At 36.1% G+C, this 23480-nt stretch overlaps 1 protein-coding gene across 3 annotated transcripts in view; it reads right to left on the bottom strand.

Annotated features, from left to right (window-relative positions):
• The window catches only part of SCN1A (sodium voltage-gated channel alpha subunit 1), a 187721-nt gene that overhangs the window by 163806 nt on the left and 435 nt on the right, over positions 1 to 23480 (bottom strand). For all 3 annotated transcript variants that reach the window (XM_032693632.1, XM_032693631.1, XM_032693638.1), the window contains exon 2: positions 4005 to 4328. In XM_032693632.1, the coding sequence (XP_032549523.1) occupies positions 4005 to 4277 (273 nt within the window). In that variant the 5' untranslated portion in view covers positions 4278 to 4328. The remainder of the gene's footprint in view (positions 1 to 4004; positions 4329 to 23480) is intronic.

Raw genomic sequence — 23480 nt, 5'->3', positions numbered from 1 at the left:
CTCCTCATCGCACTTGTGCTCAAGTCCCTTCACCAGCCTAGTTGCTCTTCTCTGGACCTGCTCCAGCACCTCAATATCCTTCCTGAACTGAGGGGCCCAGAACTGGACACAGTACTCCAGGTGTGGCAATAATAATCATGACTTAACATGAAAAAAATATTTTTGTTCAAATAAAAATTTCAGCATGGTTGCCACGTCAGAAATAAAATCCATGGGTAAGTGAAACCTAGTATTTACTAAAGGTACGCAATGGCTGAGCAGATACACTTGAGAATATCAAACAATTATCCCCAGTAGAGGTATTTTCTTTATAGAGGGCGTGTCCTATTTTTAAAATTTCATTGTACAAAATGAAGGTGTTTCAAAAGGGCTACAGAAAGTATCTTCTGTACTGAAAAGCAGCAGTTTCGGCTTCAATGCCTTTTTTTTTTTTTTAATGATAAAGGAACATAAGAACATGATTTGTACAAATATTCTGATGAAAAGTATTTATCAGTGTTTTGTTCAGAGAAAGAGATTAACAATGTCACAGCTTCTTTCCTTCACAGAGCTTGCAAAACTCTGCTGCTTTGAGTTGCAGATAGGACCAAACTCCAAGTAAGAAAAAGGAATTACACAGAAGGGTAAGTAAAACTACATGGTCTAGCTCTTAATTTGCTTGTCATTTTTAAACCACTTTAAAAATTATTAGCCAATTTAAGTATACTTACTCTACAATCTTCATCCATTCTGGAAGTTTAGCCCACGTCATACATACACAGTTTGCCATAATAGTGAGCATAATGAGCATGTTGAACCATGTTGACTGTAGTTAAGGAATATACTCCTTTTAAAAGCTGAATTTGCATAACATAAAATATGAGGAATTGACAGGCCATAGAATATTGACACCATATATGATACAAATATGATACAAATCAGTTTACTATCACTATCAATGTCACAAATACTGCAAAGATATTTCATAATAATATTGGCTATACAGCATCACAGAATCATTTAAGTTGGAAAAGACCTCTGAGACCATCAAGTCCAACCTTTGACTGATACTTGTCAACTAGACTATGGCACAAAGTGCCACATCCAGTCATTTCTTGAGAACCCCAAGGATTGTGACTCCACCACTTCTCTGGGCAGCCCATTCCAATGCTTGACAAGCCCTTCCATGAAGAAATTCCTCCTGAGTCCAACCTGGACCTCCCCTGGCACACCTTGAGGCTATATCCTATCACCCTGTCACTAGCTGCCTGGGAGAAGAGGCCAAACTCTACCTGGTTACAACCTCCTTTCAGGCAGCTGTAGAGAAATATAAAGACTCCCCTGAGCCTCCTTTTCTCCAGGCTAAACACCCCCAGCTCCATCAGCTGCTTCTCACAGGGCATGTGCTGCTCCTGACCCTTCACCAGCTTCACTGTCCTTCTCTGGGACCTCACTGTCTTTCTTCTACTGAGGGGTCCAGAACTGAACACAGCACTTGAGGTGTGGCCTCAACAGTGCCAAGTACAGGGGAACAATCACTGCCCTGGTCCTGCTGGCCACACTATTTCTGATACAAGCCAGGATGCCTTTAGCCTTCTTGGCCACCTGGGCACAGGCTGGCTCATGTTCAGGTGGCAGCTGATCAGCACCCACAGGTCCTTTTCCACTGAGCCACTTTCCAAGCACTCTTGCCCAGCCTGTGTCACTGCATGGGAGTATTGTGGCCAAAGTGTAGGACCTGGCACTTGTTTATGTTGAATCTCATGCTGTTGGTCTTGGTCCATCTTGAGTCTTTTCAGATCCCTCTGCAGAGGCTCCATATCCTTCACCAGATCAACATTCACACCCAGCTTGGTGCCATCTGTGAATTTACTGAGGGTACACTCGATCCCTCATGAAGATCATCAATAAAGATATTAAACAGGGCTGGGCTCAGTACTGCACCTTGGGGAACCTCACTAGTGACTTCTTCGGAATTTAATCAGCAGCTTATAGTGACTAATCTTAGCTCTGATTGATTTTGAGAGGAAAGAGTTAAAGGCAGGAACACGTTTAAACACTAAACCAAAACCACCAGTGCTAATAACAGTAAAATTAATCAGTAATCATTTTTAGTAAACCACTGGAAAAGGATATGAATGAACCAAAATCTTAATAGCTATTCTTCTAATAACATTGAAAGGAGATAAAAGGTACAAGGCAGGTGTGGCACTGAACCTGTGGATTTTCTTCTCTTTATTCAATACTATAAATGTCTTTAAAAAATAGACAAAAAGGGTGTTGGGGAAGTGAGATAGGAAATAGGAAATTAAGGATACATATTAGCAATCTTACCTTTATAGAGGCTGTACTTACACAGACCTAAGTAGCTGCCAAATTTGTTTTCAGTAGAATTATACAAGCAAATATCAGATTCTAAATTTTCACACGAACCATGAAAACTCATGCATTCTTTATTTCTGTGCTCTTAAACAAAATCTGCATTTCTCCATTTTCTAGGATTAGGTAATTACATTAAAAATATAATTAAAAATATGTCACTTTCAACATTTAAATTTAATGCAGCTCTATTACTTGTACTTCAGATCAAAGCTGGCAATGCAAATCAAAGGCCCTAACTAACCATTTTTGGACACTCATGAGCAAATATTTAACCATTTCAGCACGTTAACACTGCCTCTGAGTTGAGACAACCTTCATTTTTTAAAGGCTTTATTGCCTCTATTGCCTGTGTATTCGTCACTAGCACCATCCATGTAAGCATTTTTTATTTTAACTAGAAGACACAATGAAAATGTCATCTAATGAAATCTTAATTCTTATGATTTTAACATCTTATGATTATTCCCCCCAAAAGGCTAATATCTGGAAACAAGTAGGTTATAACACTGAATCTTTCTGTATTCCAATGATATGTTATTATAAAAGAAATAGGTCATTTGTCAGAAGTATTCATAAAGTTGAGAGAACAAAAACTAAAATAACTAAAAAAAAAAAATCTACACCTGATTATTGATCTTCTACATCCTATACTAGAAAAAACCCACTGCTTTAACTAAATTGCTTCTTCCAGAGATAATACAGCTCTTTGGTCAATTTCTTACTTCTGAGATACTAATTTGTTGATTATCCAGTACTTCATTTCAAGAACCTGCTCTATGTTTGTCATTCAAAAAGTATTTTATTGATTTACACAATAAAATAACCACTTCCTGCTTACTTTGTACTGTCTTTTTAATGTAAACTCAATTTAGTTTTCTTTCTGGACATTTTACTTCACATGCCTACATAAAAGTATGTTTTCTTCATCTGTACTTGCCAAAGTAATCACTTTGCTCTTTTCTTTTGTTATAGTTATATCTACAAAAGAAACTGAGTAATTATACATAAAATTATATATATAAAATTTATATATAAAATAGACTTATATTATATATATATAAATTTATAGAGAGAGTTTATATATATTCTATATATTTTTATGTATTTTATATGTATAATTTTTACTGTATATATAGGTTTATATTAGGTCTATAACATAGACCCAATATTAAAATATTTCCTTTTTTTTTACTTTTGTAAAACGAATATTTTTATGATATTTCAAGAATTCTTTGACAGTGATTGTTTTGGCATATGACTGAATGAGCACTTTGTCCAAGGACTACTGCAATGAACTAGATCTCAGGTGCTACGTTTCCTAAAAAACCCAGAGAGTAGCCAGACAGAGGGGAAATTTTCAAATGCTTCAGCTTTCAATCAGATCTGAAGAGATTACAGGACATTTAATGCAGAATCCATTAAGTAAAATACAATAACGTTAGACATTAAAATAAAACCCTTAAAAAAAAAACAAACAAAAAACAACTTAAGCAAGTTGAAGTCAGCTGTCTTTACAGTGTAATTAAAATAATTAACTTGATGTCACCTCAATAAGGGCTTCTGACCACCTCCTCACCAGAACACTTAACCCTATATAGTTCAACAGGAGTGTTCTAATTACACTCTTAATATAAAATACTTACTTTTTTATTGATGTAATATGGGTCCAGGTCCTCCAGGGGCTCAGACACCATTCCTGAAGGAATATCACCATAAATAAATGGTAGCATCTTTCCTGCCTCCAAGTCATTGCTTGGCTTTGGGTGATTTTCTTCATGACCACCATCATCTTTAGGCTCGTCTTTGTCACAATGAGATATTTCATCAGCAATACGTTTTTCAATAGCTGCAAGAGATTCTTTGGTGAAATAGAAGAAGCTTTCAGGTCCTGGCGGTACCAGCATTGCCCGTGCCATCTTTTCATTCTGCAAATTTTAAATGCTTTTAGGCTCTCGTGCAAGAAGATCCTGGGACAACAGGAAAAAAACAAACAACAGAAAATGGAGAGCACCACCAACAAGATCTCCACACAAAAGTTTTTGGCATAGTCATCATCTGCCCCTTTTCTACTTATAAAGCACTGTAGCAAGAAGTATTTCAATTAATTGTCAGATACTAAACAGAAAATTAGCTACCAGTAACAACACGGCAAAAAGTTATGATGTAATAAAAAAAAAGGAGGAGGGGGAATGTTCAGATTTGCTTATAGTTTGTTACAGCTCAGGTTAATATCTCACAAGAAAAATGAAAAATATTCTCACTTTCCCTAGCCTAACATCGTGAAAATGTAAGAAATATAATACTGTGAAAATGTAAGAAATATAATAGCACAGCTAAATACTGCAGTGAGTGGTTAAAACTTCTAAGACATGGATTTATACATTGTTGGCACAGTACTTTAAAAAAGTTTGTCACATATATTACAAAAGTAGAAAGAAAAAACATGATATTTCTATTACTCTCAATTTCTCGTGGCAACATTACTCCATCTAGTGGTTTATACTACTTGCTAGACTAATGTTCATATTATACTATTAGACAGGTACTACATAAAGGCATTCTTTATTTAAAGCCATGTGCACAAGCAAAAAGCAACTGGGCTGAAGTTTTGTCTTTCTCTTTTAGGGCTTCTAATTTCTATCCACCTGATTTTTAATTTTATCTTTGATGGTGCTACCTCCATAATTAACAAAGTTATGATGGATGAAGGGGTTTAGATTTATACAGAAAGCACATCATACTCTACTCAAAGTTGCAGTACTCTCTTTGAGGCCAAAGATATTTTCAAAATACTTAAAAATAATAAATTCATTAAATTACAACAAACTCTGACTGATGACTTCTTTCTAGGTTTACACTTTCTACAGTGAGAGTACAGTTAATACCTCAGGGTAAGTATCTTCAGAATAAACCAGTTTTATGAAGAGACAAAACAGAATCCAATCCCACTTGCTGACAGTCATTAAGTGGTGCAGCCTTTGTCAACACAACAATGTGGTGAGTTGACCTTGGCTGGCTGCTCTCCATTCCCACTCCACAAAAGGCAGTGGGGTGGGGGAGAACGTAGTGAAAAAAAACATGAAGACAGGGAGATCATTTACAAATTACTGTCATGGGCAAAACAGACTCATTTGGAGAAAAATAATTTATTGCCAGGTAAAACAGAATGGAATTGTGAAAAACAAAGACAAATCCTAAAAGAACTTTACCTCTTTGTTCCAGGCTCAACTTCAATGCTCCATTCTCAACTCCTACCTCCTCCCTGCCCAAGTGGCACAGGGAAGATGGGGGCTGGGGTCAGACCCCTCAGTTCCTCTTTGCTACTCCTTCCTCCCCATGTTTTTCCCTTGCTCCAGCATGTGTCCCTCACATAAGCTGTAGAGCTTTAGGATAAGATTGCTGCAATGTGGGCTCTACATGTGCCCTCCCATCAAGGAATATCCACTTGCTCCAATGCTGCGTCCTGCACAGGCTGCAGTGTGGATATCTGCTCTGGCGCTGTCCTCTGTGGGCTGTGGGGAAATACCTGCTTTGATGTGGCCTGTCCTTCAGGTTTCCAGGGAATTTCTGCTCCAAGACCTGCAGCCCTCCTCCCGCTCCTGCTCCCCTGACCTTGGTGTTAGGGCTGTTTCTCACGCTTTTCTCCTTACACTGACCTATGGCATTTTGCTCTTTTTTGGATGTGTTTTCCCCAATGTGCTTACAATAAGATTTATTTTTTCTTTATTGAATGATGCAAACACTTAATATATATGCAGTTATAACATAAATAGTCTAACACACTCAGTTATTATCTAAAACGGTTAGATATTTGCACAGTCTTTTAGAGTCTGAAGAGGCAAGAGAGCAAGATCTAACAGCCATTAGACCAGCTTCTATCTTGTAACCAAACAGAACAGGAGCTGTACACGTGTTGCTGCCCTGTTACAGTTATGTTGCCCTTTACAGGCTAAATACGAAACAGGTCTTTCAGCACATCTACACACCACTGACCAGTCCACCACGCCTACGAACAAGTAGGGTACATTTGGCAGTCTAAGAAATACTCAGGCCATTTTGTGTTTCAATTACTATCTTCAAAAACAATACAGACAGAAATAAATATGTCAACAAACCCCTCCCCCCCACACCACCACCAGAAAAACCCTCTCAGAGAATTCAAGTATTGAATTTGAACATTTGGCTAGTCTTCTGGAGGATGTTCTCATCACTTGGATAAAAGCTCTACAAAACTTTAGGAATAGTTTTCTAGTCAACATTTGGCATGTAGACTAAGAAGGTGAGGAATATGATGCCTGCAGATACTACTTGTTATCAAACATGCATTTGAAAATGTCACTAACTGTTATGTCTGTCTATGCATTTAGGCTAAATTTACTCTTTAGAGGTCTATAATGCGTAAAATTAAAAGCTCATGACTGTTCATTTTACCAAATACCGCTACAGCCTTATGGCAGTTTTTCTGAGTTATTACAGATGTTATCAGAATGAAAACCAATGTTTCCACTTGCATGTTCATATTCCGCTGGTTTATCCAGCAAGGCTTAAGTGGTACCCTTAGGGCTGAGATGAACTCTAGAGACACCACAGCCAATGACTGCAGCGCATCTCTTGGTGTTAGCACGAAGCTGAAAAAAGTTATGTTCCAACACACGACAAATCTCTTCTGTGATTGATCTACCCTAGTAGCCTAATCACATCCCATGCTTGGAAAAAACTGCACAGCTATTAAACACATCTTGAGTTACAGTTCAGTGATCATATTTTCTTGTCAAGATTTTTTCAAAGTAATAAAGATATATAAATTTTGTAACACTGTGGAACAAACAGATGCTGTTTATATCATTACATCATGGAAATCAGTTTATCCAAGAAAGAAATGGAATAAAAAAAATTTATGAAGCAGGTTGGATTGCTTTAATGACTTGAATGCGTCTCTTTTCTGCAATTTTGATGACTTCTGTACTACAAATTAAGAGGTAGTAACAACCAAATCAGAAAACAAAAAAGAATGGGAATCCTAAAGAAACTGTTAGCCCTTCCCCCCAATACCCCCACAAAAGTCCTTTTGAAAACAGAAAAAGCCCCAACATTTAAAAAACCACCATCAATAAAAAACAAAGAAAAGCATCAGAGTCACTTATGTCAAGTTTGAGTTTTTTAAGCTCGAGTCCACTGGGCTAAAAACAAAAGCATGAATATATACAAATTTTTGTTTCTATTTTCTACAGGAATCTACAAAATGTTTATTTTAATATTTGCAAAAATAATGGTCAAGCTTAGACCCAAATCATACAGCAGAAAAATGGCAGTAATGAGGAAATGAATGAGTCATAGTATATTTATCTTAATATTTTTTCAGAGATAGAAACAACATATCTACTCTTCCTACTCTATATTCCATAACATAATGATGATTTTTTACAATGTTATTTTCAATGTTCTCTGTACTACGGTACATTTCATAGTACTGTTTAGTAGCATGAATAAAGCTTCCAGTATACTAAACAAGCCATACTACTGAAATTACTAAGTCTCAAAAACCATTTAAGTCTCACATGTATGAAACTTCATTAAGAAGCTGCTACCATGATAGCTGGGTGAAGATGTTCAGTGAAATGCAGTTAGGCAAGTGATCAAATCTGGTGACTCATAAGCAAATTTACACATATGTTCTTTGCTATGCTCTTTCTTATTTGTGCACGTCTGTATGTAAAAGAATATTGGTGGTTTTTTCCAGGGTTGTTGAATTCTACTCTATAAATTAAGATTTACATTATTAACTACTATATTGTCATTATTCAGTGATGCAGCCTTGAGACTGTTACAGTTACTACAGAAAATAAGCTGGGTTTGTTACTGATACCTCAGTATTACTATTCTGCAATTGTTTGCAAAACAAGCAGGAAGCTATAACACAAATCCAGAAAATTCTTAGGACAATGGTTTAATCTAGAAAGCATCTGTTCCTAAACATCAATAAAAACTAAAACATTACTGAATTATTAATTATTTTGAGGCTGAATAAATTAGACCTATGCTACATTTCACCCAATACTTCTCAACAAAAGACTGTGCCAATACAAGAGCACTCAGTGGGACAGATCATTTTAACGAAAGTACTTCACCATGTCCTTAATTTATAAATATTTCTTTCTCTATAGTTTGTTCATGAAAATAATTTTAAAGACCAAAACAAATGCTGACAGACTGAATTTCTGTTCAATTTTAGGTAGGGACTCAACTTCATATATGCAACTCGCCTTACATGACTTGTATCAATTGCAAAGTTACTCCAAACTAGCTATTTTCATTTCAATAGCCTCTCATTCCAATTTATGAATTTATAGCAATTCACAGAAGATATCTGAAAAATACTAATATTGCAGGAACGAAAAATGTTTAAAAGGTAGAGGATGCTACAGTTGATCTTCAAAATAAAAATTTCTCTAATATAAGTCCATTTTTACAATGTGCAACCACATTGTCAAACCAATCTGCCTCTTTCCTTTGTGTTAGAAAATGCATTCATCAAGTGCAGATCCAGGAAATTCAGTCCTCACAAACAAGCAACCCAATCACCTTATATCAAACAGCCAACACATCAAATACAAAACTTCAACTTTTTTTTACTATGGGCAAGGCATCAGAGAACTGTGAAAAATATGATTTACATTTTCAGAAATGTGATATACACATATTTTAATTCTATCAAGTATGATATTTCTGTCATTAACATGAATTCTATGACATTTTTCCAGACCAGAGTAATATTTCAAGACCCTACTTCTAATTAGGTCTGAATAAGTCCTGTAGCCAACTCTCTCCATAATAATCCTAATTTAAAGCTTCTTCAGTTTGTTTACTACTTCTACAATCTAAAGACAAGTTTATATCAGATTTGCTCCTACACTAAGTCTGTGATTCACTTCAATAGCCCATCAGTGCTTCCTAACTTCTTATATTTACAGTAAAAATGCTCCTCTCAAAATATCTGGTGATATGAGTTCAGTGAGTCTTTTCTGTGAGTCACACAAATGCTACTAGTCACCGACACTTATTTTTTGTGTTTATGTTACTTTGTGGGACAGATTTGTTTTTGTAAATCCTGGTGTTTGGTCTTGTGAGATTTCATTATCCACGTGTTGGGGTTTTTTCTCCTCAGTTCTCCAGATTCCTTCTTCAATTTGCTGCCATTATTTATGTGTCATTAAACTAATTTATGGCAAAATAAGACTATGTAGTTTCATCACAAAGCACTGATAATGTGTGACCTTTGCTCCAAAACACTTCTTTTATGACACCAAAGATGATATCAAGTTAATTACATTATGACATTCATCTTCATAAGTTTGGATAATATTTCTGTATAAATTAATAGTAAAAACAACCATCAAAACTTTTAAATACTACTTCTATCTGTGGATTGAAATGAGAATGCATCTAACTCCTTGTTTTGATATTTAAAAGATGAACAGGAGAAAGAAATATCTCCATGGATACCACATAATAACATAGTATAGCCACTTAAAGGATAAGCTACTAAACTATACTCTCTACACATATTTTTAAATAATCATGGTGCTTGCACAATGTTTAGCTTCCTTGAATTGATTGGCTGAAAGAGAGCATGGAGGAAGGGCAACCATCACAAAGGGTAAGCTTATTTTCTTCACACAGAGTGCTTATTACCCAATAATTGTATTAGTTACAAAAGACTGAATTCACCACTTAAACTTGTTTTAGCTACACAAACTCTCTAGGATGTAACCGTTCCATTCGCAAAATTATAGTGTCAGGAGGAAGGAAAGAAATTGAGAGCTTCTTTCATCTTTTTGTATCAAGGTGCTAGAATTTTCACAGTGAACACATTGTTGATCCATTAAAACATATCCTCTCAAAGCTCTTTTACTCTTCATAGAGACTGCCTCAGCAGCAAATCAGAACCACTACATCATTTGTTCAGACCTCATAAGTTCAAATTAATGAATTATTAATATGCTAATAAATAAATTACGTGCTCATAATATTACAAAGTACATAACCATTGTGCACAGCAAAGAAACTGCACACATCCACATACATGGGATTTTTCATTAGTTTAGCTTTTACAAGTGTGATCTGTCAAGCCACAGACATCTGAATGCTCCGAGTAAATCACTCAAAGTTTGTATACCATCTCCAAGTGATTTATTCCATCATGCAGGTGAACCACTTGCTATAAATATTTGACTTTAGACTGTTACATGGTTCAGTTTTGTTATCATTCTGATAACTTCATTGTAAAATTGATTTAAAAATAAACTTATCTTGAATGCCTTACCTCTATCAGATTAAAGTCAACGTATCGGGATCTCTATAATTCTACCAACACCTTCTTTACATCAATGAAACTTTCATTAATGCATAAAGTATTATTCTGAATTATGACTGATTTAATGAAAGTTAGAAGAAAACACTGGATTTGCTTTTTCCACACAGGGAACATGCAGGCTGTGTCTGAAGTAGAAAGGTTTAGTTTATGTCAACTGCAGTTAGAAGAAAAGAAGAAAGTAAATTTCTGATGGAAATTTTGGTATTGTATTTATAAGAATTTACATAAAGTAAGACTGAAGATATCAGAGGAAAATATAGCTTGGGAGGAACCTTTTGAAGGCAGATAGTTCAAAACCCAGCTCAAAAGGAGGCTAAGGTTACCTACCTTACATAGCCTACACTAAGTAAAAGTAGGTTCAAGGGGTATGTTGCAGATTGCTTCCCCATATTCCTTCACTGGGTCTCTCCAGGATCTCCACCCACCACATTCCAACCTGCTCCTCATGCAAGCTCAGGCTTCTTCTACCAGCTGTCTATCAACCTTCAGCACCATCTGCCCCTGCAACTTTCTGGCTCATGTTCTAGTAGGTGGAGCTCTGGAATATTTGCTGTAGGTTTTTGCTCGTCTGCGATTAAAATTTCATTCTCCTTTCTTGTGTTATGCTCAATTATTGGGCCACCACTAACACAAGTCACCACTGTAAAGCAACAGCAATAAATGATATCAAACTAGTACAGCTTCCAAAAAACACTGTTGAAAGTTCCCCTCCTGAACAACAAAAGTGACTTAGGAACTTAAAAGGAATGAGCTCTTTAAGCTATCCTAAATCAAGGTTTAAAACTCAGAAGACTTTTTATATTAGGAAAGTCCTCTTGAGTAATATTAATAACGACAATAATAATGATGATGAGAAAAGCTAACAAGACACAAATTAAATACATAGAACAGAACACAAACCTATGTTTCACTAGATTCGAAACAGTAAAAATTTATGTTATCAAATCCTTAAAATGTACACCGACTCTGGTTTTTGTCTATCAGAAAGCTCAAAACGTTGTTTCCTTTAGACCACAGCAGAAAAGAACATGTCTACCTATAATATAAAATACATTTTTCCATTGACTGAAAACTGTTAAAATTCTGAAGCAATCTTTATTTGCTGTTACAGATAACATTACTATGACCTAATAAACACGAAGGGATTTTTATTAGGTGTTTCTAATAATTATTTTAAAAATTAGTAATTTCATTGCATTTTAATTTTCCATATAGTAAATGAGGCCTTCTGTAAGGTGGTCAGACATATCATTTGGAAGATTTCATAAAGCCAATATGCTTTGTTAGTGCTTTGTCACAAGCTTTTTAGTCTGCAAAGACCACTTGTGTCAGGTTTTCTCCCTCAAATGTCAGAAAAGAATAAGATTTTTTTTTGTTTTTGCAAATAAGAGAATACGGGAAAGAAGGGGAGGAGGGTAAAGCAACTCTCCCACACAAGTAAATACACAGAATGGGAAAACCAGCTGCAGAATGTAAAAGACATAAAGCAAGGAGTACAGCCAGACCTCTTTCAGTTCCTCATTCTGGTCAGACAGGCTCCCTTTATCTCATTTAATGGCCTCATTAGTGTAATCTGAGTCTACTTTCTGTGCCGGTCTAATTTCCTAGAGAGGCTCAGCTGCTGTTCTGCAAATGGATACAAGCCAGGGGTGATCGGTAAAACCTGGCTCAGTTGATAGTGATGTGGAGGCAAAATTCCCAAATCCATTCTATGTCTTTGTGCAAACACAACAAAATTGGAAAATTGCATTAGCATACATCAACACAGAGATGTATGGCAGGATGTTCTTGAAAAGGTTCATTTGTCAGGTTCAAAAACGATTTAGCACCTCCAGTATATTACTGAATTTTTATATGTATCAGAAAAAAATGTTTACTAATGACATCCATTAAAAAAGCCACAGCAGCAGAATAAGCCTGTAAAACTGAAATGAGAGTTCAATACTAATTGTTCCTTTCAGTTCAACAGCCTGAAACACAATCCCGTGTTGCTACAAGAGACTTTGAGGCTGTCAGCCTCAATGGCTAAGTTCACTGTCTGCTTCCCAATGAACAGGAGAGCATGAATAGGGAAAAGAAAATATGCTAGAATACTTGACTTGAGATAAAGACCAAAGCAGGCATGTAAGAGAAACTTAATTCTTGTGACAAAGCCTTGATAAGGTACTTCCATCTAATCATTCTGTCCATAGGAACAAGACATTTTGGAGTGATGTTTACACCACATCAAATGACAGAATCAGTCAGGTTGGAAGGGACCACAGTGGGTCACCTGGTCCAACCTCCTTGCTCAAGCAGGGTCATCATAGAGCACATGGCAATCCATACACAGAAAGATTTACTTTCTAAATAATTAAATCTGAACTAAAAAAATACCCGAACCCTAACAAAATGCAGCTTTAAATGCCGTTTTTTAATAAACCAGCAGCAAAAAACCACTAGCATGCTTTTAAGAGTTTCATATTCAGTTCAACAGAGAAAGTGCCCTAGGAATAGCTGCATCCCCCAAGTAAAGCCACAACAGGGGAGATGGACAGATCTTTATCAAAGTTGCAGGTTTTCCTAAAGTACCAACTGGAAGAGAACAGCAACAGCCACAAAACCCCTGCAGAATCTTGACAACATGGGATCTTTGAAAGGACTTGAATGAAAGAAAAGCTCCCTAATTTGGCAACATCAGTTACCCTTTTTTCTTTCCCCTCACCCCCTAAAGTAGTATGAAGTCTGTTTATATAAACTGCACCCCTAAATAAACATGCATGGGTAGATGTATTTATAAAACAAGGAAATAAAAATATTATTAATTCCCTAAGCTTGTAAAACAGTTCTTATGAAAACTGCTGTATAAGCAGAATATTAGACAGATACAGAAATGCTTGCTAATCTTTTTACTAAAAGACCTTGTTTTGGTCACCGTTAAAATACTTGAATTCATGTTTAAGCCATGACACAACCCAGGCCTTCAAGCTTCTCGGATTTTGGTAACTAAAAATGTTCTGAAAAGAACATTACCTGACATTTAGTCCTGGGTGATCTATTTAGATAGTTCCTTCCAAGATAAAAATGATAGCTAGCTCCTTCTCCAGAAACTGAGGTCTGGCCTCAGTTATCATTTAGTAATTAATTAATTAATTACATAATTTTTGAAATAGAAAATAAAATTGCTTCTATAGTTGAGCAAGAAAACAGATGTTCACAGATGTATAAGAACATGAATTGACATACAAGGAATATGCAACAGACCAAGCCTGGAAACTAATTACTATCTCCAAATTAACAGGTCTATAAGCCAAGTAAATTTTTTACCAGCCTAAAATTGGAGACAAAATTGAATAACTATTTGTATATACTGTAACTTTTTTTTTAGTTTGAGTTTAAATCACTATTTTGAATCAAAACTTATTGAACACAGCTTTTCACTTCACTAAAATTTTATATTAAGCTGGAACTGTTTGTTCAACTTGGATTTAGATTATTTCCTCCTGTTTCCAGTGTATTTCACTATTATTGATGACACACATATTAAATAAAATAAATCACCATTACATTCAACTCCAAGTTTACTGTCAAAAAGCAATATGATCTACAAAAAAAACCATAGTAAATATCAGGGAATGAATCCTGTCATCCACATATTCAGTCCTGACCAATTCACTTTATACAATACATTAATATTAAAGATTCACTTACATTTGTGTACATTTCTGTGAGTTTACAAAAAACACTACTTGTTATACATACGAACAGTAATGTAAGATTGTGCCTTCTCTTTGCTATGGAATATCCACAGGAATGCCCATCAAGCTAGGGTGCCAGAAGGCTATAGACAAATTAAAATGTGCTAGAGATTCAAAGAAACTCCTCTAGCTGAAGCAGAAAATATATACATATTAGCTAAACAGAAAGGTGGGAACATGCAGAACATAGTCGCAGATTACAAACAGCACAGCACTTAAGAGTTCACGTAACAGAATTAGGGGAAGCATTGATGGCCTTTTTTCTCATGCCACGTTTATCACAAAAAACAAAACAAAACAAAAGAACACAAAAAAACCAAAGACAAAATGAAACAAACAAACCCAAAACAACAACCAAAACCAGGCACTCCCATCATCATAATAATTTTTAGCCCAAATGTTAACCAAACTAATTCCACTACTATGCCAGTGGCTGAAGTAAAGAGATAGTAAGCATTTCCTTTGGTTTCCCTACACTTTCTACCAATTAGAGCTACTTCAATATGAAATTGCTTCCTATCACAAGAGAAAGACAAAGCAAAAAGAGATTGTGAAAGAAACTTGGAAAATAGGTTACTTGTATCTGAAGTGTTAGAAAACGTCATAGTAAAATTAGGGTGATAACCACAGGTCTCCTTCACAATCAACTAAGCCCTGCATTTGCTACACTCTGTTTTGTTCTGGGATGTAATTATTTTTAAAAGAAAATTCTTCCTTATTTCCTTTTGAGCACTGGGTCTTTCCTGTAAACGGTGTTAACTCTCTTAGTCTTTATCAGTCACTTTCAGACATTCATGTGATCACAAGCCAGAACAACGGAACTTCCAGGTAGATTTGGCAGTAGTTTTCTCTGGAGGTCAAATCCAAAAGTCTTTCTATTTTCTGAAGTATTTGTCTTCCCTCATTCTTTTTTCCTCTTGGCTTTATATTGTGAGACAGGTCTACATTCAGATTTATCTGATGTTATGTCCAGCTGGCAAGAATACAACAGGAACCTTTCTCATATAAAACACTCTCCACTTAAGACTAAAGGACAGCTGGAAACATATCTCATGTTTTCATTTCCTTTTCTTAGTTACTTGCTTTTGAAAATTACTCCTGTTCTAGATTATGTAAACCAAAATTATAAACAAGAAAAATTAACTGGATAAGATCAAGCTATTCTAAAGCAAAACCTCGAAGTTACTGCTTGTACCTGCAGAGGAAACAATGAACAAATAAACAGATATGACTGTATCCTCTAAAAGCAAACAAAATCTGCTGAATGAAAAAGGAAAGGCAAATGTGGAGTAGTAATTTAATTTCATAATTACTTTTTTTTTACTGAAAATGTTTTGCCCTCCACATTTAAATTTAGAGTTTCAAAATCAAGGTTGCACTGGCTGATACTGATTGTCAGCTGACATATTAATAAGAGGTAGCAGTAAAACATTATACCACATTGAATTGTTGAAAAATACTGAAATATTGATAGTAATTAATGAAGTAGTACTAATGATAGTACTAGAATCTAGCCAGCAAAATACATTCTGCAACTAATTTACCTGATTCAAAGTCCAGTTTAAAGGATGTCACTGCTATGTGACACTGCTGAAGCAATGTTCAGCAATTAAGAATAAAAGATTCTTGAAGATTAGCAAGAAAAGGATCGACCTCTGTGAGCTATTTCATTAGAATCTGTAGACAAAGATAAATGTTCTGGTGCAATCCACTCTTCTGGTAATTGACAATACATGAAGAATTGAAAAAAAATTATGTTTTTCACCTCATATTAGTATGCCACATATTCATATTTTCCCATGCATGTTCAAAAATTCAATCATTAAGAATAAGGAGGCAAAGTTATTGACCTAGCTTTTGATAAATTGTGAATATTCAAAATGTTTGAAATCATTGAATCAGCTGCAAGACTACATTAAAAAAAATCTGCTAAGTTCACACTGTATTATCAGGGTGTGCCACTTGGTAGAAGAAAAAAAACCACAGAAATGTGTCTGCCAAAAATACCTATTCCAAAGTCACAGAACTATCTACTGGCTTGGAATCATCCATTTCCCCTGCATTGAACCCAGTGATTCAAGACTTCTGAACAAGCCCACCCAGACTCCTGATGTGGTTCAACACGTCAGGGTGGACAGGGCTTTGAGCACCCTTGTGCAGTGAAAGATGTCCCTGCATCCCTCTGACAACAGACCTGTCCCTGTCTCCAATATTGAGAGGTAAATACCCTATTGATCTTTAAAGGCCCCATCTCACACACATGAAAACATTTGGTAGAGTCCCACTTTTATTATCACTGCAAAATCAGCACAGGAAACATCCAAAGATTGCCCTGATAGTTTTTGTTGATACTGTTTGCTCATCATCAAATCTTCAGCCATTAGGAATACTTCCAGAAATGACACCTGATAATCATTTACTTTGCACACAAAGCACCAGATGAGTATGGGCAACCTACAGGCAGATCTTTGAAAATACCTACAGCAACAGTAACTAAAAGTAGTCATAAGCATATAGGGGACAAACAACAAAAAAATCCTCGCTGCCTCCTTTTCCTGCCCCATCCCCCCTAAAAAAAACAAAAACCAACCAAAGCCATCTCCAATCTTGTTCCTTGCTGTAAGCACACAGCATTTTTAATACACGTGCAGTACTACATCATTCCCTGGAAACACAGGAGTCTTGCCTAGAAGTGTTATCTTGCTGCAGAAAGCACTGATTAATTATATTGTGATTGTCTAACATAAAACAGAATTGCAAGACACTCATAGAAAACAGCCATTAAAAAGGCAGAATATAAAGTCCAGCAGTTGGTTTAAAAAAAGTAATTTTCTTTTTTTACGCAATACACCACAATTTTCTGTTTCAGGCAAAAAGCAAGCAGCTGTTTCAGACCAGACCACCAGAGCCACTGTACTTTTTCAGCACTGTGGAATGATGTTCAGCTTCAAAACCTTTCGTGTTCCTTCCTTCCAGTCATACAGTAGGAATAAATAATTGAATCAAGTATTCATCAGAAGAGGGGAATAGCCTATTAGTCTGTGCCTGCACTCCTTCCCCCTCACTTCCTTGCATCTTAGATCTCCAGGAGTGTACATCTTTCTTTTCAGCTTAGCTAAAATACAGCTCTTCGAGTTAAAGATAAAAAGAAACTTATGAGTATCTTCAAATTCATGTACAACTTTCTAAAATTAAAAGTGAATACACACTCATTCTAAATGTAATGTTACAGTTTCTGGAAAAGACTTTCACACTGCAAATGAAACTAGAAGAATGGCATTAAACAACAGTACTTTTAGAAAAAAGTTACCAGAGACTTCTTCAATTAAACACCCATCTCCATCTAAAAGATTCAAACACCATGAAAATGTCAGTGGATTTTGTGGCTAGCTGATTTGTTGGTAAATACATTTGCATTTCTTAAATTACTTACAAAGTATCAAACTACTGTCATTTGACATATTCATCCAAAGATGGGAGGAACACTGTCCTCAATATGACTGACCAGGGGCAGATTCTAAACAGAAAACCTTAAAGAACATCCTTATTTATTATTTCCATTTCAGCTGGACTATAATCCTCATAAACAAGTACAAATGGAGTAGCAACTAGTGTCCTTGCCAAACATTCTTTTCCTAGTCCTAGACCTTGACATAAATGTTTTAATAATGTAAAAGCTTGAGAAAAAGAAAAATATATCAGCACTGCTCTAAACATACAATACATCTGTGTTTGGCCCTAGAAATGATGGCATTTGCTTAAAAGAATGGGAATTGCTGTTCAGAGGCTTACAAATGCTTGATGCTGTTTGTTTTCTCTTTTATCTGCCTCTGTGATTCACTTGCCACACTTTCAACTACTCCCCCCCAAAAAGTCAACGCATCTCCAAGAACTAGAAATTTACTTATTTACTTTTTTTCTTACAGTGAAAGCTAATGGTATGAGGCTGTAAAAAAACCCAGCTCAAACAAACTCAAAAAAAAAAACCCCCAAAAATAAAAACCACACCTCCAAAACACAAATCGTAAAATGCATTTTACAGTGTAAGAACTTGAGATTCCCTTCTAGAATATAGCAACTTTGGTTTCAGCGCAGATCACCCTACTTCTATAGCTATGTGCCTCAACAAAATTATGAGAGACTCGTTCAGCATATCTATTTAATTTTAAAGTAATTCCTCTGATTTTTCATCTCAAAGTTGTAAAATAATTTTTTTTAGAGTAATAGAAACAGAAAAGAAATTGTATTTTTATTGGGATAGAAATAAAAATAGATTACACCACAAAAATCGGCATCTCCTACCCACTAAGTGGTTCTATTCTTTGATGAGATCCCTCTGACTGTGCTGAACCTGAGGTATCTATTTTAATAAGGATATTTCAGACTTTGATGGCTTGATATGGAAGGCAGTCACCTTCATAGCACCCTTAACACGAGATGATTCCAAATATGTTCCTTTATCCCCACTGCTTTTTCTATAGACGTGTTTACCTAAGCAGTGCCTTCACATATTTTCCATAGTAAGTACCATTTCACTGCACCTGTTTTTACAGCTCCCTCTCTCCTTCCTCCTGCCTTGGCTGGCCTGTATGTAAGGACTCTATCCTGGATAATTACCCTCCTCTTCCCCCACCAACTATCTAATTAGGAAAAAACTCAAAACTTTAAAACACCCTGTGCACCAGATGAATAAATCTAGTAAAACTTGTAGCAAATCAGAAGGGTTTGTTGTGTTTGTTGGGTTTTTTTCAACTGAATGCTGCAAAGTCTTCATAAACAAACTGTAGATAAATATATTATAACTGCTTTCTTCTGCCTCTGACTGTACTGATTAATCTGGCTATACATACTAAAAACACTGACAGTACCGTGTATCTTCAAACAATTGAATTTATTTCATTTCCTTTGAGGTTTTCCACTTGAATATAAGCCTTGTCATAAGAGAAGGGCTACCAGATGGAATCAGGGTGGAGACACGAAGGATGAGCAAACACAGAAAAACACACCACTTGCTGGCCAACCACAATCTCAATGCTGAGGAAATGTGCAGCTCCCAGGCAGCAGGTACCAGAGAAGCCACTGATGGATTTAGGGCAAAGAAGCACAAGTCCCTAGTAAGTGGCAGACGTCCAAAATAAACATTTCCTCACTGGCTGGCTAGCTGCTCAGAAGGCACATATCTCATTATTATAAAGTATTTGCATGCTAGCTGATCAAGCCAGATGGCCAAGAAGTATATTCACATTAATTATTTGGGTACTAGAAACAAAAAGCTCCTTCCTGGCTGCTGTCTGATCAAATATCAAACATTTCCTCTACACCTGCAGTTAAGAGGTGCATGAGAGCTGAACAACTGTGTCTCTCCTGGGAGGGCAATCATTGCAGTGGGTGCAGTATGGGGGTACATCAGAAGAAAAGGGTGGCTATGGTAAGACAGGTGAGGAGTGAAACACTCAAGAAATACTAAAGAAATTGTGGAAAGAAAAGAAATGCAGCAAATGCAGTAGGAAGGGAAAGATGCAGCCTTTATACACTCTGCAATAATGTATATATCCACTGGTATATAAGTTTTTTATGTACAGTAAAAACAGTTGGGCAAAACATCTCCCAGGGATGTTGTAAATATTCCAAGACATACATTATACATTCAGGAAACCTGGAGATGTAATAATGAACACAGTAGGGTTTCAAATGGCACACTTAAGGCACAAAAAACCCCTTGTCAATGATGCTGTAGCAAGGTAAATCAGCATCTATAAAAGCATTGTAATTATATGCACTCTAAAAGTATATCAAAGTCAGTTTCAAAATTGTGTTTGCCATTTGGTTATTTTTCCTCCATCATATCTCCTCACTGATTATCTACTCATTTTCATAACAGGATAATCATTGTCCAGACACAAAGCCAAACAGTGAGTCATGCAAAGGGCTTGCCTGTTTTGTCCCAGAACTTGGTGGTGTCTCAGGAGCATATACAAGACAGAAAAAACTGCCAGCTCCTTCTTTGGGTACAGCATAGATGGCATCCTATCTCTATACCGTGGCAAGTACACAGAGCACAGTACCAGTCCCTGTGGGACCCGGCACTGCCCACCCCTGCAGGCAAGGAACAGCCACTAGAGAATACGTGCTCCAGCCCATCTGCACAAGTAACACTGCAAGGGCACAGAGGGACACTTTATGTCTTTTCGCGACTCAGGCCACCCAAAGATATGGCAACTTTAAACAAGCATTTTAAGTCCAAAAATTCAGGATAACATGGGGTTATGATTCTGCAAATGAATCATCTGAGAAAGATATGTTTTTAGGCTAAAAAAACCTACCAGCCTAGATCTATACACTAATTTCATCAACAGAGTAATAACCCAAGAGGATCAACTAAACTTGCAGATATAGGAGAGACTACCATTTAATATATGTCACAAATATGTCACAAAAGTGCATACTCTCAGAGTCTTGCTGGAGCATTGCTGTTGTTTTCCCTTATTTAACCTGTTGAATTGCAGGTAAGAAAATTTCATGGTAAGACTTTCAAAGGAAGAGCCCAATCATGAGAGAAAACATGACAGAACTTCTATGGAAATAACTGTATTAAACTTACTTGCTCTCATATGAAAATATATTCAAATTTCTGTTGGAGTGGGGATTTGTCCAGTACACAATGACTGGATGCAAGATGATCTAATTTTTCTTTTAAGTTTCTACTTTGATACTGAATTTCTACAGTGGATTTATTCCAAGACCTTAAGAAAACTATTTATACTGAACTTATTACCTCACATGGAAAAATGCAACCTGCACTTAGAAATGTGAGAAGGGGTTAGTCGCCTCTCTAGAAATCAACTAGTTATTGGTGACAAAAACCTTTACAAGAGGAACAAGACAATTAATGGGAAATCTTCCCTGCTAACAGACCAATGTGCTTTGGACACAAGCACAACCAGCACAACTATTCAACAATGAGAGTGACTCAACCCTCTCTAAGGAGCATGACATCTGTGATTATTATTGATAAATACATCCTTGTCCTGGCCTGAGTTTACAATTTATTTCAACAGGAAAGGAAAACATTCTTGAAGATTAAATTACACCAGTTCTCTCTCCATGTGTTCTGGATTATCTGCACTTACACAGCCTCTAGGGATATGCTGCAGAAGGCATCCAACTCAATGTCCCTACAGAAAAATTAAATGAGGATATGTGCTTGAAGGATTGGATCCAGGTATAGTATGTTCCCTCGGACTGGAATAAGATGGAACGTTTTCTATGTGCTATCAGTGCTTATTAGTAGTAATTACATATTAGCAATGAATTACATTTTCTTATATGAGGAACAACAAAGTATTTGTCTTTTCAGCATTACCTCAAAGCTTCATCATTTCCTCAAAAAAGAGAAACAAGTTTTATAAGAACATATTGAAGGCAAAAGGCATCCATATCAATATAGTATTGTTGGTAATAAAACCTTAGATTAACAAAATCTATTTAAAAGCCCAGAAAATTGTTCACGTCTTATACTATTTATCTGCACTTTGCCTTTTTTTAAATGTATTTAATTTTGAAATCAACAACCTGTTTCACCCATTTCCATTTCTCTCTGTTGAACTTCATCTGCAAACACAGAATAACATTTAAAATATGGAAGGGGCAATGTTTGCTTTTGTGTCTCTTAGGAATAATATAAAATTATTTATCAAAGCCTAAGATGTATACAAAACTTGTATTTTCATCAAATCTGCATTGGTATAAACTTCAGCTAAATACACCTTCAGAAGACCAGTTAAAAAACACAGTATTTTTAAAAATATGTAAGAAAGAATTAAAATACAAGAGCCTATATGAAACTATCCTCTTGAATCCCTAACACAGAAAAGTGACAGGGATGGAGCGTGGGTGAAGATGACACCAAACACCTTGCGCTGGCTAATGGCCAATATGGCCCTTGGCTATTCTTGCAGTACCTTGAACACATCTCTGACCACCCCAAATCTCAGTGTGCAATGCACACAACAGAGCTCTGCCTTCCCACCCTGACACACCCTTTTCCATCAGGACCAGCCAAGGAGCTGCTGTGTTTCTCACAGTGAGATCAGAGCCAACATACAGGATGGATTCTTCCTATTTGCCTGCAACAGATGTGTCTGGCAAACAACAATGCAGCAACTGATCAGATTCTAATAAAAGTAGACTTTTCAGTCCACTTAGAAGCCAGAAGATGTTTACACACACAAACAACTGACATGAAAATAGCAGTGTAAAAACTGCCTTTCATTAAAGAGAATTTTCTCCTTAACAGTGCTGTGCCGCTGCACAGCAAATGGTAATCATGTCATTACAGTAATACAAAATTTTGGGGTTTTTTTTGTTGCTAACTCAAATGCACATGTTTTCTCAAGCTCAACAAGTTCAACTGAGCAAAAAAAAGTAACAAATTTACCCTTCCACTACATAATTTTGCTTTTTCATCCCACTCAAACCAGAAGTCTTTTTAATATATTCCTGAAACAACGAGATATTTTCATAAAAAAAAGAAACATTAGATACATTGGAGTCCTCAAATTAAATGACCAAATCTGATTTTAAAGAAGGAGGGAGAAAGTATACTGAAATTAATTTTTGTGATGAAAAACTTCTCAGTGAGTGACTTTTCATAAATCAACCATGTACTTTCTGTAAGGGTTGTTCCCATCATTTGTTTTCCTACCAAGATTTTTTTTGAGGTTAAAGCAGTGCCACTCTTGGGAAGTACAAAGTGCACTTTTGTAAATTACTACTCTTTGTACAAAAGTCACGACAAACTAATTCGGTTGAGTAAAATAACTTTGCTCTACCTAAACAATAAGATGGAATGTCAGAAGTTTAGAGTTAAGGTAACAGGTGCGTAAGAACAACTAAGGCATCAGGTGTTTATTTTCTATACAAATACCCAGCAGATAAGGCTGCTCCAGAGGAGAACCTGCTGTTCTTCCTGGCTTTTCCTGTTGCTCTCTCCTCTGTGTGCTTCTTCC

Source organism: Chiroxiphia lanceolata, chromosome 7 (assembly GCF_009829145.1).
Source record: "Chiroxiphia lanceolata isolate bChiLan1 chromosome 7, bChiLan1.pri, whole genome shotgun sequence".
NCBI lineage: Eukaryota > Metazoa > Chordata > Aves > Passeriformes > Pipridae > Chiroxiphia > Chiroxiphia lanceolata.
Note: the sequence above shows the minus strand (reverse complement) of the source record. Positions and strands in the feature narration are given on the sequence as shown.